Source organism: Haliaeetus albicilla, chromosome 11 (assembly GCF_947461875.1).
Source record: "Haliaeetus albicilla chromosome 11, bHalAlb1.1, whole genome shotgun sequence".
NCBI lineage: Eukaryota > Metazoa > Chordata > Aves > Accipitriformes > Accipitridae > Haliaeetus > Haliaeetus albicilla.
Window position 1 is genome coordinate 40040289 of NC_091493.1, and position 18215 is coordinate 40058503.

General features: G+C 43.3%; 1 protein-coding gene across 7 annotated transcripts in view; it reads left to right on the plus strand.

The window, feature by feature from the left end:
• MGMT (O-6-methylguanine-DNA methyltransferase) overlaps positions 1-16062 on the plus strand; it is a 169175-nt gene extending 153113 nt beyond the window's left edge. For all 7 annotated transcript variants that reach the window (XM_069797257.1, XM_069797253.1, XM_069797256.1 and 4 more), the window contains 2 exons: positions 7982-8121; positions 14840-16062. In XM_069797257.1, coding sequence (XP_069653358.1) covers positions 7982-8121; positions 14840-14971 — 272 coding nt within the window. In that variant the 3' untranslated portion in view covers positions 14972-16062. The remainder of the gene's footprint in view (positions 1-7981; positions 8122-14839) is intronic.
• Positions 16063-18215: the final 2153 nt, after the last annotated feature.

Sequence of the window (18215 nt, forward strand, 5' to 3'; positions counted from 1 at the left end):
TTGCCCTTGTTTGGTTGGCTTCCTAATGGAGGGAGGTTGGCGTCTTTAATTTTGGCAGGGATGAGGCTGCTCCAGCACACCCAGCCGCCGTGATCAGGAGGCCGTGCATCATTTACATGTGCAGTAAGGGGTTTTGTTCCTCTGAACTCCCCGATTCAATAATTCACAGTGACGCAACTTGGTTGATGAAAACGGGAGAGTAAAGTTCGAGAGGGAACTCGGGATTTTCCACGCACGGGGATTTTCAGGAGGCTGGGACGTGCAGGGATACCTGCGGCATCGCAGGAGAGGGGTGGACCCTGCCCTTCCCCTCCCCTGCCCGTCGAGCAGGTCGTTACGAGTCAGTAACGGTAGTTAAATAAAGACACTTCTGTTTGTAGTCTGGTTTAGCATCGTTGGGCCCAACCGCAATTGGGATAGTGGCAGGGAAAAAAAGAAATACAAGGCGATAATGCCGAGGACGAGGCTCTGCAGGTCTCTGAGTACAGGTGTGGTACGGAAATCTTAGTGCGGGAAAATGGGATGGAGTCTCAGGAATCAACATAGAACTGGTGTCAGAGAAAAATAAATTGTTTTTATGCTTACCTCTATTCCCTCTGCAATGCAAGACTTGCCTGCCACGTTTTGTTGGCTGGGAAGAGACTGATATTTTCTCTGTCTCTTCATCCAAAGCATTTGTTCTCCTCTCCTGTAGCAATTGCAGCTCGGTGTATTACCTACAGCTCAGAGGATAATCAGGTGCCTTCTTCATTTAACTGTACCGCTGCTGCAAACAGCTGCACAAATCACCTGGCAGGGGATGCTGTGCAATGACATGGTCTGTGCCGTAGCCCAAGAGGGAGTTGTCAAGTGCTTTGCAATTTCCTCCATCTTACCGGTCCACGGACTCCAAACCCAGCCCCAGCCTGTTCAGGGATGTCGTGGCATTCAACGTCTGGTATGAATATTTAGCTTAGATGAAGTTGCTAATGCTTAAGGAGTCGTTAGTTTGCATAAAACCTTGCTTGGGTTTGAATTTGGGAGTGGGAATCTGGGGAAGTTTGCAACGTGCCACGGGCAGGGGATGTAAAGGGCTGGTGCTGAGCATCAAACTCCTCGTTTCCATCAGCTCTGAAATTATAGGCTGCTCTTGCAAGTGCATAGCAAACTGCTATTAAGGCTACCACGCAAAAAAAATGGGTCAGAATATCAGTTACCGCTCAAGTAAAACATCCGCTGACTTCCAGGGAGTTTAACCTGCAGAAATACTGCTGGATGAGGTCCAGGGAGAGTTACTTGCTTCTAAGGATAGAATTTGGCCCCACAACCCCTTCAGCAGTCTGAAGGGAACTGCATTTAAAACTGTGTTAAACTACAGATCAGAAACAGCTCCCATTAATTGGGTTTTAACATAGCTCGGCCACTTAATGCGAGCCAGCCTGAACATTATATATAGTAAAAGAAAGCAAACTGGTACATTTTTCACTTAAGTGATACAGATATATAGTATGTTTATAAATTATAGTTGTGTTTATATTTTATTATATTACATATTGCAGACACACATGCATGCACAGGTAATACATAAAAGCGTTATAAAAGCACTCCCCTCGCCCACATTTCTGTACTGCTCAGAAAGGGGAACATCGTGACCTGTGGGAGAGCACGAGACGACACCTGAGCCACATTATCAAATGCTCTAGTGTACTCTAATGGTTTTAATATGGACTGCCTAATTTTTATGAACTGATGTTTTGAATTTCATTAAGTATTTACTCATGCAACTGTGTCTGCAGAGCAGTATTCAGAAAACAGTAGACGAGATGGTAAAGGGCTCACACGGGGCAGAAGCGGGCACGGCAGGGTCTGCTGCAAGGAGTGAGGTTCCCCAAAGACGCTGCGTTGGAGGGGGCAGTTAACTTCAGCTGTTGTCAGTGTTACACGCCGGGGTGGTTTGGGGTTTTGGATTCTCGAACGCTTAATGACATCTACTTGAATGGCTGCTAGCTCTGTAGTCAAAATGCATTGCAGTTGACCTTAATTTATCTACAGATAAAGGTAGAATGAAAGTAGAATGTTTCCTCTGCTGGGGAAAAATGCAACGTTTTCAAGGAATATCCCTCCTTCAGTTGTGCTACTGCAATATGCACTAGAAACACAACTTCATTGTTACGATCCATGGTATAGGGGTGTGCTAGTGAGAAATAATTAAGTAAATAAATAAAAATATAAAAGAAGTGTGATATGTCTGCGGTCGTGGTATGCTGTCCATGGCGGTCCGGTGGCTCTGCCCTGCGGAGGGTGGCACTGAGCACCCACCTCTGACGTGGTGGGGAATCAACAGAGGCAGGAGCGTGGGGTCAGATCTGGAGGATGTGAAAGTGATATTTTTCAGGTGTAAATATTAATTTAGCTAATTAAATGCAATCGTAAATAGGACAGAGCATGGGAAACTATTGCATGAGTCACCTGAACCGTGCAGTTGTAGAATGGTGGTAGGAAAGGATCGATGTGGCAGTTATCACTTACAAACGTTTGTTTTGGAGTGGTGGCAAGAGACCTCAGCTGGAGTCAAGGCTGGGCAAATACAGAGTAGGAAATTTGAGCAAACTACTAGTACGAGCTCAGACAATGAATGTTAGGAGGAGAAATAGATGTGCAGGGTGTTGTAAATGTGCTCAGTAGCAGACATGATGAGCGAGTGAATTTTATTCTGCAAGGAAGTTTTTGACAAAAATGTTAAAAAAAAAAAAATGTTTAGGCTGATTCTTTTGAGGCAGGGGGTTTCCATTAGATCTGTGTCTTATAAATAGAATTGCCATGTTTTTAACTGAGGAATTTTTGTCTAACTCTATATCCAAAATATCAGGCACAGAGGTGCTCTCGCAGGTCTTGGACTAACTAGAGGTAGAATTGAGGTAAATACTTCTCTAATCCCTCCATTATTTACCTGTTAAAATGAAATATGATTTTGTTGGAACTTTTGCCACTTTCATTTTTGTAAATACTTTTTTTTACTATGAAGTTGATGGATTATATAACATCAGTAATAGATACTCTAAAATAATTAGATTATATTTGCATCTTCATTTGTAAAGCTCGGTCATTCAAAATGGCCAAGGTCTTTGCTTTGGTTCAGCTATTTAGGTAATCATAAAGGTAAAGTTTGACTTCATTATTTTCAGTTAGGCACATTCTGTCTCTATTATATATCAATATCACACAGGCAGCAACAATAAAAGTTCATAGTCTTTTCTCAGTGACTTTGGCAAGATGGTTGCAGCACCCCGATTTTAAGCAATCCTTTGCTTCTGTTGCGGTGAGATGTTTGGACTATTTTACAGGATACAGTATCACTGTACTGTCTAATCTGTATTCCCAGTAATCCTTTAATAGCAAGTAATAATTGCATTTTTTACCATAGAGTACCAGTGGTCAGGGACTCGCAGCCATTGTAAAAGGGAAGAAAAGTATTTCTTGATCTGCCTCATAACAAGAGCAAAATATAATTAAACAGTTAAGAGACTAGACGAGCATTTATCTTTCACATTCTGCTTGCTAGTTCAGTCTAGGGTAGGGTAGCAGTGATTGTTAGTATTCAGATTGCTGTTTAGGTGACATGCTTAATACGGCTTTAACAGCCTGCTTAATAGCAAAGGAGGTTCAAAATTGCTAAAAATTAGCACTCTTGCTTGCATTAACTGTTTACACAGTTGCCTGTTGTCAGTAGAAGTACTTCAGTTTGAATATGAATCTGTTCTTCCAAGGTCCAAGAGCTAAATTAAGTTTTCTGGATTAGGTGGAAGCTCATGCTGCTGTGGGAACTGCTGTTTGGTAGACAAGTTGGAGTATTTTTCAAGTATTATGCTTGGTTTTTTATTTTTTTTTACCAATAGTAATAACAGTGAAAACCGATAAGCATAAAAACAAACAAAAAAGTTGTCTATGTAGTACCCCAGACAGGCTGCGAAAAAGCTGGCAAGAAGGGGTGAGTATTTATAACTGTTTCTTTGCATTTGCAAAAACTCTGAGGGGCAGGAACCAACCAAAAAACCACAACAAACAGAAAAACTAACATTCCCAGCGATCAGTGTTGAGGAGAAGGAAAAAAAAAAAAAAAAAAACAAGGTCTGTCTTTAATCCCTCTTAATCGAAGGGATTAAAAAGGATGTAAAATCAGACTGTGTTATCTTTTGAACCTCTCTTGCCCCGAGCCCTGCGCAGAGCGGGGCAGGAGCGGACCGATGCCGGTGACTCCGCTTTTTCCCCCTGCGCTGCCCGGAGCATCCCCCCCGCCTGCCGCGGGGGCTGAGCCCCTTCCTAACGCGGTAAATGCTCCAGCAGCGCGGTATTAGATAGCAGCGTATGACTTCGCTTCTTTGTACTAATGGCCACCTTCAATCACATTAAAAGTTGTGATACCAGGTGTTAAAGTAAACTTGATTTTCACTCTGTTATCCCCGTGCATGTAACATCTTTATATGGAGAATTAAAGTCCAGCGGGCTGTCGTGAGTGACCTCTGAAGCATTTAGGTATTAACAGCAGGGTCAGGGTAAGTCCCTCTTTTTAGGAGCTTATAACTTCTCTGTAAATATTAATTTCAGATCAGTCCTGGAACATCCACGCTTGGCGTCATGGTGCGTTGCTTTGCCAATTTACCACGGAGTTGGCAGGGCTGATAGTAATGCACAATTACGAGGTTTTTGACCAGCAAGTAATGCACGGTGATGCCCGTAGGAGGAAAACGTCCAAGAAGTCATTCACCTATCGCCTGTTGTTAAACAGGGGTTGCTCAGCCGGGAGAAGAGAAGGCTCTGGGGAGACCTTATTGCAGCCTTCCAGTACTTAAAGGGGGCTTATAAGAAAGGTGGGGACAGACTTTTGAGTAGGGCCTGTTGCGACAGGACAAGGGCTAACGGTTTTAAACTAAAAGAGTGTAGATTCAGACTAGATACAAGGAAGAAATTTTTTACGCTGAGGGTGGCGAGGCACTGGAACGGGTTGCCCAGAGAGGTTGTGGATTGTTCAAGGCCAGGTTGGATGGGGGTTTGAGCAACCTGGTCTGGTGGAAGGTGTCCCTGCCCATGGCAGCAGGGCTGGAACTAGATGATCTTCAAGGTCCCTTCCAACCCAACCCATTCTGTGATTCTATGAAACCGTCCCAAGGACCTTTGCGGTCCCTGGGTGCCATGGACACAGCAGCTGGAGGTGGGAATGGGGCTGTAGAGAGTTGGAAACCCAAGTCGGTCACAGGTCTGCCCCTTCCCATCCTTCAGTCCACCTTCACCCCAGCCTTCCCAGCGCAGCTCCAGCTCCCAGTGGGAACTGGTGAGGTGTGCGTTCGGATGTAAAATCTGACAGATCACTGGGCATTTAAATGAGAAATAGCCGGTTGCTCTGTGTTGGCCATAGTGTTGTGTTGCTTGGCAAGAGGGCAGTCCGGAGGCCAGTCACCTGGAGGGACTATGTACAGGGCGTGCGGTAGGTGGGTGCGGAGGAAGGAGAAAACTTCAGATATTCCCATTCCTACAAAGTGGTTCGGTTCAGCCATTGCTCTGCTGGCATCTGCCACTCCGGAATGACGTGGGCATCCTCAGCTCGCGGAGGTATAAAGTGTTTTCCTGTAACGAGAGAATTTGTGTGTGTTAATTTTTATGTGCGTATTTTACAGCACTTTATAATGACATTTAACGGCATAAAATGTTGGCACGCGCTGAAAATTGGTGAAAGTTCAGCCATCTAATTTGGGCAGGTTATGCTTACAGGCACTCACACTTGCAGACAGTTTAATAACAGTATTTGGCACTGTCTCTTAGAGCTGCTTAAACTAATTAATGCATTTGCTCCCTACAGGATGAAATTGAGTTTTCAGATACATTTATAAAATGATGTGCATGATTGCTAAATATTTCATTCTTTTGAACTATAACTTCGAGTGTTTTATGTGGGTGCAGAGACAGTATATATTCTCCCATGAAAAATGTGCAGTGGCTCTGGAAAGAGGATAATCTCTGCCCCTGCTTGTCAGAAGAGGATAATCTCTGTCCTTCTTGTAGCATGTTAAAAGGTACTCAATAATTTGGGCATCGCTTGGCACGGTGGTGCTATTGCTGGGGGGGGCTCTGGAGCTGCCCCATCCTCCCACGGCCGCCCGGTGCTCCGGCGCGCTCTGCACCCGCTTCTCCCCATATTCCTACGTGTTTCAGAAAGTTACGGGTCTGTCACGTCCCAGCCCGCCACCTTCTCTGCCAAAAATGAGGGAAGAAAAGGGGATTTTTTGGACTCGGGCCCCAGCGACGTGCAGTCACTGCGTTTCATTGATTTAAAAGATGACATCAAGCAATAATTCCCCAAGACCCCTAAGTAGGCGAGGTTAACACTAATCTTGCTGGCTTAAAAAGAAGGTTAAAAAAATAATAAGTAACAATTTGATTTGAAATAAACCTTTCTGAAGAAATCACAGTAAACAAAATCTGTTTGCCTAAGGAAACCCTCCTAGCAATCAGCTAGTAACACAACTGCTTGTGCTAATGAACCCAAAGCTGTTAATGTGGTTTCTTCAGTTAAATTGATTCATGAATTTTGAAGAGAACATTATCTAATGAATTTTCTTTGAATAGAAAGCAATTAAAAGGACAAATCAGTCTGATTAACCCCAAAGTCACCCTACTGCCACAAATGGTGTACAGTTTGAAATTATATCATAAAAAACTAGAGCAGATTTGCTATCTCTTTGCCCTCTACTAATCCATGTAAATTAATGAACAACAAAGTTAATTTCTTTGATGACCCTTTTCTCGTATCACCTGGATTATGCTGATGTTTAATTTGCTTAATGTTATAATAAAGACTAAACAGATTTTTTCAATGAAGTGATTATCGTTCCCTTCAGTTAAGAAGTGATTTTTATTATTTAACACACACATAATGCTGTATGGGTTTCCTTTAAGAACAAAATCACATTTCGCTATGTTCCTATGTAAAGTAATCAATGTCTTTTTTGACAACTAAAGAAAGAAAATGTTTTTAATCAGTTTGTTTCTTTGCCAAAGCAGGAGACTGAAGCTGTCAGCTGGGGGAAGGGGTCTCTTTTCCTTTTTTTTCTCCTTTTTTTTTTTTTTTTTTTTTTTTATTCACCAGCTCACTCCTCTCAGTAAGTTATTCACTAGTTAGATCTTCAAAGCTTTTACAAGTGCCTTGGAACAGCAATAGGTGTTCAACCCAACTAAAATCCAAACGCGACTATCGGTTTTCCTTTTGTAAAATAATCCTGGGATGGGAAGGTAAAACCCTGAGATGCAGAAGAAAGCTGGTCCTAATGCATTTGCTTATTCATTATTTCAGCAATTGGAACACTTAGAAGCAATTTGCTGGTGAATTAAAATTAAAATAATGGAAGATACATTATTATTTTTTTTCAGAGCCCTCTATCATTAAGGATGTGCCGTACATTCAAGGTCACAGCTAGTCCTTACATTTTGTAATGTCTGCAATGCTGAGCAGTAGCTTGGGGGTCTCGACTATAAAATGCAGTCAGCCAGGATAATACCGAGTCCGCTGGCTCTAGGGCTTCTTCTGCCGCGTGTCCCAGCTGAAGTTGGAAATTAGCTGGAGATGCGAGGGCTTTGTAAAATAGGTAGAGCCGGTTATTTCTTCCCTTTTTAATTTGACTCTATGCTAATTTATACTCTGCCAATTTAATGGAAAAACCACATTGTATGAGTTAACAGGATAATTGTACTTGAAGCAAATTAAAAATATAGGAAAATCAAAGCCTTAAATCCTTTTTTATAGTGATCGGTTACTTGAAGCACTCTTTCTAATAATCATGTATTTAAATGTAGTAATATAGGATACAATAACAGGACAGTGCATCGGGGCTGTTTAAATTTAAATTAGAAAGCTGCTATTGAGACTCTGCTTTGCGTTGGCTTTTTGAATATTTCATCTTGGTTTTTTCAGCCATGCATACGAACAGCGCTCGCTTCGTCTTCTTTGCAGATTCGTTCACCAGACAAGTGTTGTGGACCTTGTTGAGAGACGTGAAGTTTGGAGAGGCCGTTTCCTACAAGCAATTAGCAGTCCTCGCAGGCAACAGCAGAGCAGCGAGAGCAGTGGGAGGAGCGATGAGGAGCAATCCTGTAAGTTCATGTCAACTTTTAAACAAAGTTGATGGAAGATGGTGGATTTAGAGAGCTTTGCAGGCTAAATGTCATTAGATTAAATTTATCTGCTATGAAAACTGGTCTACCATGAGTAATAAGGTCAGTAAGTGTTTTTAATCAGCAATAATGCACAACCCAGTTTAATGTGATTTATTCCCTACCATTTATGGCATTAGATTTGAAAGAGAAACACTTCTTTTAATTCATCAGCCTCTACGCATTTTGTTGTTCTCAAACTTTCTTAGATATTCTTGGGTGAGGGAAGTCTTTTATCCCCCGACACGGACCTCATTTTGGCAGGGTGTGAGTAGCTTCGGTTGTGTTACCAGCAGTCCATCCTCTCTGGCATGGATATGTTTCTGAAAATGGGGAAGAGGAAGGATTTTAAATCAAGTAGGTACACGTTTGAATCAAATCCCTAATTGTCAGTATGGTTTTTCCAATACGGTTTTTTCCCCTGTGTGCTCCAAACAAGCTGTAAATGGCATTTCTCCACTGGATACAGGTGAGTTGCCTGAATTTGAACCAATGGGAGGGAGTAGCCCTCCAGGTTAGTTGGGCCTGTGGATTTTGGAAAAAACAGTTGTGTTATAATACTTGGTCTCTGTCTGTCTTCCCAGTAATTACCTCTCCCTTCGAGTTGTCCAGGATTAGATTTCCAGATGCATTCATGCACCTGCGTCGCCCCGACGGGCGTTAAGTGGAGTTGGTGAGAGTCAGCGGGTCGTGTCTCAGCGCGGCTGGGTTCGCAGCCCGTTGGAGCAGCCCCATCCTGAACCGGAGGGTTTTGGGGCTGCAGTGGACGTACCTGCGCTGCCCGAGGAGGGAGGAGGCAGTTGGGGGGGCTCGGGCGCACGGGTGGGCACGTCCCACGTGGGACCGGTGCCGCAGCCGGCTGGCGAAGGCAAGGAGAAGCCGGTAATGCGAACGCCGCTGTCTTTACGCGTTCGTTCTCTTGCTACGTGCCTTTAAAAAAATGAAAAACTTTGATTTCTGTTAATATCACTGTGGCCTTTTTAGCCATTCTTCCACATATTTTCCCTCATTAGCACTCGCCCTGAGCAACACGTGTCTTTCCATACCCGAATTCCTCTGCTTTTCTCCAGCGTTATACCTGCCGTAATCTTTGACCTCCTGTGTTGGTTTTCCATTCGGTCCTCTCAGTATTTGCTTTAATAAGGTACATATGAGACTGTAACGTGTAGTTGCAAAGCGGGTTAGAAAATCTGGTTTTCTACAGCCGGTGGCTTTACATACAGAAATAATAAAGGTGAGGGGGGTTTGCAGTGCCACATATTATCTTTGTATTTCACCTCATTCGTAATATCAACCTGCGTATTATGCGTAGTCAACCTGCATATCGTGGTTCATGGGTCTGAAGGGCCATGTAAAGATTTATACGGGAAATATGAGAAACATAGCGAATAGGTGCTCGCACTGAAGTGCAAAAGGACTATGTGTGTGTTTGCGTGTGGAATATGTGTGAAATTACAGATTAACTACAGGAGATGCGTAGCGATAAAAACATGTTTTGGAATGGGCAGGGCTCTCGTTACAGTACTGATTTCTTTTTTTTTTTAATCGTCAGCTTTCTGTTATGAAATATTGGGGTGGTATTATATTAATATAGCTCTTTTCCCCTAAAGCTATGCATTATTATCTATAATATGCTTAAAAATTTTCTGCTGGGGACAGAAAGCACTGCGGCCATAGCATGGGATGGGAAATAACAATAATAAGATAGGACCCCATTTAAAAAAAAATTGCCGTAGCTTTGCTGTATATTTTCAGAACTATTTTCATCCTTCCTCACAGGGGAAAAAGCAGGAATTTTCACACCACAACCTGCTGTTACCGCTACTTTGGATGCTGCTGCTCCACTGCAGCCTGAGGGCAAAGCTGGGTACATTTCTAGGCGATAGCAATTACATATCCTTTTGCACAACACTGTATTGTTATTCTTTGAGAACTGTTTCCTGTAGGTTTGCATTGTATTGCCTTATCTTAATGTACACCATATTATATTGGAAAGCATTCCATCATATTAAAATAGTTTGTATTGTCAAGTACAATACAGTGTATTGACGAAACGTAGCTTTATACTGCTTATATGAACTGTTTCATAGGAAAATCTGATAGACGCTTAAAATATCAGGGTGTACTTCTTTATTGAGCTTAGAAGCTTAAAGCCATTAGACGTTGTGTGAGTTTCTATGGTAGTGTGCTACCTGCGTAGAACTGCAGGATACCCGTGAACCTTGTACGTATATAAACACACTTGCAGTCTGTTTATCAGATGAGATATTGAGCTTTGAATCTAACTAAACAGTTCATTAAACCGAACACGTCATCTGGACTGCAGCATCATTAACGTATCAGCGCAGAATGCAAAGAGCTGTGGTGTTAACAACTGCTACACCTGCAACGTGAGCTCTAGGATATAAATACTGGTTTTGAGGAGCAATTGCTTCGAAATTATTGCAGAAATGTGATGTTTTGTTAAGCAGCAGATTAGTGATTTTTGTTCGCAGGAGGGAAGCTGAAACTAGTGAATGCTTTTATTGCGAATGTGAAATAAAAGTGAATGCTTCTATTAATGATTGCTGCAGAAGCTATGCAAAATAGCAAAATCGTAGTATGTTTGCACCTTGAGATGCTTCCTATGATTAAAGGACTAAATTATAAACGTGATGACTAAATCATAAACATGATTTAATGAGGATCGTAATAACAGTAAAAATGAGCATTTGACATAAACCGAGCCTGGCGTTGCATTGTTCCTCAAACGTGTTGATAAAATTGCGAATCTCGGCTTTCTCCACAAAATACCAGAACATTTCTTCCTTCTACGAATCAAGGGTTGGTCTTTAATTTTGGTAGTGTGCATTCCACAGGTTTCCCTTTGTAGTTGGGTTGCTTCACATAATTCATACGATGACCTTCAACTTTATGAGAAGGTGGAATAGGTGCCAGCAGCAGCTGAAAGATGCGACATCTTTGCCTCAATTTATGCCAAGGACATGATGGGGATGGCTCACCTTTTGCAAGAGAAGCTTCAAATAGTTTACTGTGGTTCACATTGATTGCAAGGTCTGTGGTCCTCAAAGGGAACCCATAAAGTTCAATTAAAAATCTCATTAGACTAGTATAGGAGGATCAAAAAGAAATCATAGAGACTCATGGGAAATGGCGAATGTTGGGCTGATTAGTCCAAGGCCATCCTAAATGACTGTTCTGTGCCTTAAATAAGACGTCTTCAGCGGTCTGTTAACGGCAGTCATAGCTGCATACGTTGGTTTTTATATTCTCTCCAACTGCATTATTGTTTAGGCTAAAGCCCAGCTAAGTGTACAACTGGGTGCTAGTATCGATCTATCCTAAGTCAAGGATATTATTCAACCAAAATGTTTTAAACAGTGGAGAGCGGAAGGAGTAATCGTGCATTTATGAGAAGATTGTGAAGTATGGATTTGAAACGTTGTGGACACCTAAAACTACTTGTGCGTTAATTCCTTCGGTGGCTGGCAATAACCCGGGACACGTGCTGGGTGACGTTGCGGTATTTGCTTCTGTCGGGGAAGAGGGGGAGAAAAAGCAATAGGACATGAGGAAAGCGCAAGATGATTTTTTGCTAAGCATGATTCTTGTTGTATTTACAACGTGGTATTTCAGCCGTTTCCATTACGGCCTGGCTGATGGGGTTTTGACAGTTTGGCAGTTTCTGGCGGTCTCCAGCCCATCAGCAGTATAATGGGACGGTCGGGTTTCCGTTGCCTCAAATTGAAAACTCTTAACGAGCGGAGCGCCGCGGCGGAGCACCGCTCCGCTCCGTCCTCAGATGGAATTTGCTAAATGCAGTTCAAAGGCGATCGATACCTTGTGCAGGGAGTTTTTTTCCCCACCTTTTTGCTAAACAAACGCATTATCGAGGAGTTAGTTTATTCACAGATTGCCACGAGCGTTAATGACCGCCCAAGTCTTGTTCTGCCAGTCACCCAGATGGCTGTTGATAAAGATTTAGCATCATGTTCTGAGTGTCAGGGCTGTCAGTAGTGCTGAACCATTTGACCAGAAGAAAAAACGCACAGGGAGCTATTGATTACAGCTTCTCAGTGTCACTTGTTCACCAGGATTTAGGTATTGATGAGGCTGCGAGTGAAAACAAGCTCTTTCCCTTGTGGGCCTCTACCCAGAAGAACAAAAGCGAAGTTGGAGAAAATATTCAGCTGGTGCCCGAATCAGAGGGACTCCGTTATTGATCCGAGGGCCCCTTCATGTTATTTGTGTTGGAGACAAATCTATGGGTTTGGAAGTTTTATAGCGTTTGAGGTAGGGTCTGTGTAAGTGATGGATTCATGTATTAGATGAATTAGATTTCACAGCATGAAGATTTCAGCGGAGCTATAATATTATGAGCTGCTTGGTTATTGATAAAAATTACATTAAATGTAGCTGAGGCATTAAAGCTCCAGACTAGGGTAGTACTCCCTCTAAAATGTCCTTAGGGCCCTAATAAATTTTAGCAGGTTTAATTATTTTAGTAGTCTGAAAGTTGTCACCACAATTAAGCCAAACTGAAGCAATATTCAATATTTTTAAATTACAGCGCTGATACAGCCTTTGTACCGCGTTTTGTTTTACATCCGACGCTATGGAGGGTGACATACAGGCGCTTGCGTGTGTTAGGACAAACTCGGTATGAAATTCTTTATTTCGGGCATGGCAAAAGCGACATTTATTTCACTCCCTCCTCTTCTTGCTTGATGGTAAGTGGCTCAGCGTTTGTGAATGGGTTCTCCACCGACCCGGGGATCATCCAAGCCCCGGCGTGACCTGCCAGCTCACGCCACCTGAAAATAAAGTCCTTTTTTTTTCCTCCACTTGGGCACGCATTCCATCTTCTCACACAGTTTAGCAGGAGAAGTCATCAACTTACCTCCCTGACAAAATTCCCCCAGTACATGGACCCCCCCCGGTTCAAGTCTCTTTGCACCATGTGAGCGGCAGCAGGGAACCGGCTCAGAAAAAGGTTTTGGCCCCTGTCCGTAGCAAGGTTTATTGCCTTACCATCAAAATATGCTGATTTACTGTATATATTTTTAAAGAATTGCTAATTAACCTTGGAGATTTTTTACAGTGTATTGTTATGGCTTGTTATGGCTTTGTCACTCAAGAAAATCTGCCTGCAGTAACTTGTGCACACGGATTGTAAAAGACAGAGAAATCCCAAAACAGAGCAACACTTGCAAAAAACAACTTCTTTAAGGAAGTCATAAACCAAGCGCGGGATGGTTTTTTAGAGTAAAGATTTTATTAGTACTCACTGGAGTTGTCACAGATGCATAATTCACTTGTGGCATTGCCAACTCCAAATAAAGCAGCTATTATAAGCATTTTTTATTAAACCTTGATTAACAATAAGCACCTATGTGTATTCCTGTCTAATGTGATAGCCTGTGGGCTGAGATCAAGATTTTAAATTTCAGCCATTGAAATTGCTTGACAAAACCAGAAGAACCCCCCAAAAAACCCTGATTTATAAAGGTCTGGCCAGTAGCTGTTGAGCTACTTTGGGGGTTGCCCATCCCAGACTCAAATATGAGCACAGCTTGAACTGTACTGAAATAACTATTAAATGGGATTAAAATAAGTCAGTGTAAAGTACGTCATTTGTCTGTGTGTCTATATATAAATAAATTATACTTTTTGACTTAAAATATCCAAATTTGTGAAAACTGCACTTTTTAGTGAGTTATTGTTTTCACAGCTATATCATTGCAATTGAATTACTATGCAGTTACCAAAACACATACGGCGTGATTAGAGATGATGTATTGCATTTTTTATGGTGTGTACTTCAACTATGATAATCACCTGTAATAAAAAATAAGAAAAAAAGCATTTATGTACTTCTCTACATTATCAGTCTATTCTGTAACTTCTTGCATTGATTTTTCAGAATCCGTGACATTTGGCTATAAATGATACAAAGTAGAAGGCACGAGGAAAAAAGTTCTTAAATTGGTTAGGTGTGAATTAAATCTCTCCTGTTGTAGGTTTTAAAAATTCACAACCCATTTTGGATTGACTGGCTGTTAAATAATAAATAGCGCCTTGTTCTTACATAGAATTTTTCAGCAGTGCACGTGGAGGTGCTATAGCGAGAGGAGGAGATCTGCCGAGGGAGCTGGGGCTCGGGAAGCTCGCTCCTCAGCGGTCTGGGGTTTTTTTCCAGAAATACGTCCTCTTCTAATCCCGGGACGACGATTAAGAGTCGTCCTGTACCTCCTCGCTGTCCTCGTGTGCGTTTTGGGTCTGCGAGGCATCGTCACCCACCCTGGGCATTGGAGGGGGCTGGCGCGGGGCAGGAAAATCCGCTCCTTGCAGAGAAGTTTTTCTTACGTGGGATTTAATACGTCGGGCTTCCCCTTTTCAGGCTTTACATCATTCTTATGTACTCAAATTTCTCCTAATCCTTGCTTTTCCCAAAGAATCGGGCTGGTCCCGGGCACGGCCGGGATTCCGCCAGCGTGCTCTGTAACGTGGCTCCTTCAGTCCGGTCCCCGCGAGCCCGCTGGCGGACGATTCCTGGTGTAGCGGTGGATTTATGGGCACCTTCCCCAGCCGCCGATCCCCTCCGCCTCACCCTTTGCTCCCTTCCTTTTTTTCGTGTGTCTCTGTGTGTGTTTCGCAGATCCCGATTATCATACCGTGCCACAGGGTGATTTGCAGCAGCGGGCAGAGCGGCAACTACGGAGGAGGAAACCTTATGAAAGAGTGGCTTTTGTCGCACGAGAAGCTCCAGAAAGAGAAGTTAGCATATTGATGCAGCTCAGCCACGGCTGCTAACCAGCCAAGACGTACAACCGCGGATACTTGGCTTATAACAAGCTCTCAGAGCACCCGGCAGAGTTCAGAAAAATGGTAAATATTTGAGTGACATATAAATATAATGCAACATCCGAAGTGAAATGTGCGGTGGCACCGCTATATTAAAAAAGCGGGATGCGTCCTGGGGGATGCAGCTCGTCTGCCCTTTCTTGTTTTTACATTTTACAGCAGAATGACTACAGCGGTCCAGGCCTGTTGTGCGTGGATTTTGTTCCCATCTCCAGGCCTGTTTTGTTCTATTTTTAATGTCCATTAAAGCAGGGATAAGGGAGCGGGAGGGACGTGGCAAATGTGAGGTGCAAGCCTCCCCCCGAGGAAGCAGCTGGCTGGTCCCTGCCAGCCTCCCGCCCCGGTCTGCCCTCGCCTCTCCGGTGCCTGAAACGGCGTTTTACGTGTTTTACCTGAACAGGAGTTAAGGGAGCACGCTGAGATGCATTCCACAGCCGGCGGCTATGGAATTGCTCGTTCCCGGCTTTTCTTTTCGGATCGCGAGAGGTGGGACTAAAAAATTTTTTGCCTTTGTGAGTGGTGCAAAAGGCGGGTGGAAGAGAAGCTGCTGGCAAATTGTACGAGAGGTCCGTTTTAAATAAGCAGTTTGATTAGCGCAACTGGGGCAAAATACTGAGGAGCTCATCGTAGTTGCGTCTTTATCAGCAGCACGTTTGCTTTTATCGTTTGGTTTTTTTCCTTTAGATTTTTGCATTTCTCTGTTCCGCGAAGCTTTATTTCCCGTAGCCTCTCTGTAGAAAGGATTCAAGTATTCAAGAGATGTTAAAGCTAAATTTTGAGGTGGTTTAAGCAGGGTTCTCTGCAAGTACGAGCCACCAGAAGCTGAAATTTTCAGTATGGGAATCGTAAATTGTAACATGGAAATACTGATTTTTTTATGTGTTTTATCATATTTTCATAGATGTCTCTTTAGAAAGGCCATTGCTAACCAAGAAATTATTGTGTTACAATGCGTTAGTTAATATAGTATTATTGATACCTCAGAATTACTTCAATAAAAAAACTGCTTTGCATGTACGAGTGTCTTTGTGTATGTTTGTAAATAAAACACAGTATATGATATATGGAGAAAATAAACTATACCCAACTGTACAATATAAAGCTGTATTTTTATCAAGGGTTTCTGGTGGCAATATAAACCACGAAAGCAAAGCTCAAGTGGTTTGTACGTGTCACCAGAACCCCGAGATAAAAATATAGCCTTATAATATGTACAGTTTGGGCGTTTGTTGTTTTTGGTTTTTTGGTTTTTTTTTTTTTTTTTTATATAATCCATGCTACCAACAAAAGAACACGGCAGCAAATGTAAACTTTAACCTTGCTCGCTTTGACACCCCTCGCTGCCTTCTTTCAGGTATTTGCTTGAAAAAGGGGGATGCACCTGCCTGGTGGGTTTTTGTTGTTTTTTTTATTTTTTTTTTTGCAGGTACGGGGGCTGCGAGCGCCGGAGTTCGAGGCCGCCTGACGCCTTTCCGAGGCAGCCAGCCAACCTGGTTTATTTTTTAAATTTTTTTTTTTTTTTTTTTTTTTTTTAGCAAAATCGCGTTGTGGCCGAGAGTTTCGCGGGGGGGGGCCGGGCAGGGCGGCCGCGCTGCCCCCGCGCTGCCCAACAGAGGGCGCCGTGGGGCCGGGCACCGGGCGGCGGCCGCGCGGGTCCGGCCGTGGGGCCGCGGGGCCGTGGGTCCGGCCGCGGGGGGGTTTGGGGCAACGGGAGGTGCCCCCCGCCCCCCCACACACACACCTGACACCCCCCATCCTTCCAGGCGCTTGCAGCCCGGCCGGCTGCTGGGGCCGCAGTGCTGTGCGAGTGGCAATTAACAGAAATACATCATTAACACCCCCCCCAAAAAAAAAAAAAAGTCTATCTATATCTATATAGAATAGGCCGGGGGGGCTGGCCCCGCTGCGCTCTGCCCGTGGGAAGGAAGACAGGAGTCCCAGCACCCGTCGCCGGCCGCCGTGGGGAAAAACCACCAAAGAGAGGAGGACCGAGGCGCTGGCAGAGGACGGCTCCGCGCTTCTCCCCGGATCGGGGTTCCTGCGGGCGCCCCGGTTCCCTCCCGTTCGGGCTGGCAGTGCTTTGAACCGCTGACATTGAGACACTGTGCAGCCAGGCACGACAGCTGGCTCTGCGGCAGCTAATACCAACACATGCTGGTTTAGCCCATTTCCAGAGACTAAGATAATGAAAGATTCAAAAATAATATTTGTTTTGGCGGAACTACATCTATAATGAAATAGATGTCCTTGACCACGGAAGAAACTGAATTTTGCAGCGGGTCATTCTCCCCCCCCTGCCCCTTGCCTTTTTTTTTCCATACAAAACAGGCTCTGCAGCCAGTCTAAGGCCAATAGAAATATTTTCGAAGGACTATGTTGTATTTCCTGCATCAGATTTACAGCAGAATTGCAGCTACACTGGTTGTACTGTTTTACGCCGGAATGGAAAATGCAGATTACATCCTATGTATCAAGACCAAATGGGAAAGGGCCCCAGGCTTAAGGATTGTTACAGATCACTTTCATGCAAGCGGAGTTTGCAACGTAATGAGCTCATACTGGAAGCATCTTAAACAGAAAACCGATTCATTGTAGCGGTAGGGACATTTTTAGATATGTGCCCAGATTTTCTTCTCTCATGCAACCAATTCGTTTGGAATTAGAGGAATTAGTCATCTGATCAGGGCGAGACAGATTTGGCCCATAAAGTTTCCATTTCATTTTTCTAAGCAGTTCTCAAGCAGCAGGCACTTTTTAAGTGGTACTTGATATTTGCTGTATCAGTTGAATAAGGAGCGGTGACGTAGTTGGTAAGACGGTACTACCACTTTCCAAATGATATTAAGTTATAGACAAGGAGCAGTAATTTTAAACACTTGTTTCTCTTAACATCACAGATCATCATTTCTTCTAGAAATATCACAGATTGTTACTTTTAATCATTTTTCCCCAATGTTCTACTGAAGTTTAAAATTGTAGTATTTATGGTATGTATTGCACCCAGGTCAAAGGATAGGCTGGGTATTAAAATGTTTATTTATTGTGTGAGGTGGTGCTGAAGACCTGCTTCTTTAAAGAAGAATGCAATAAAAGAAGAAACCTTTAGAAAGATTGCTTAAAATCTTAAAGCACAGTAATCCAAGGGGAGTCCTGTAAGATTTATGTACTAT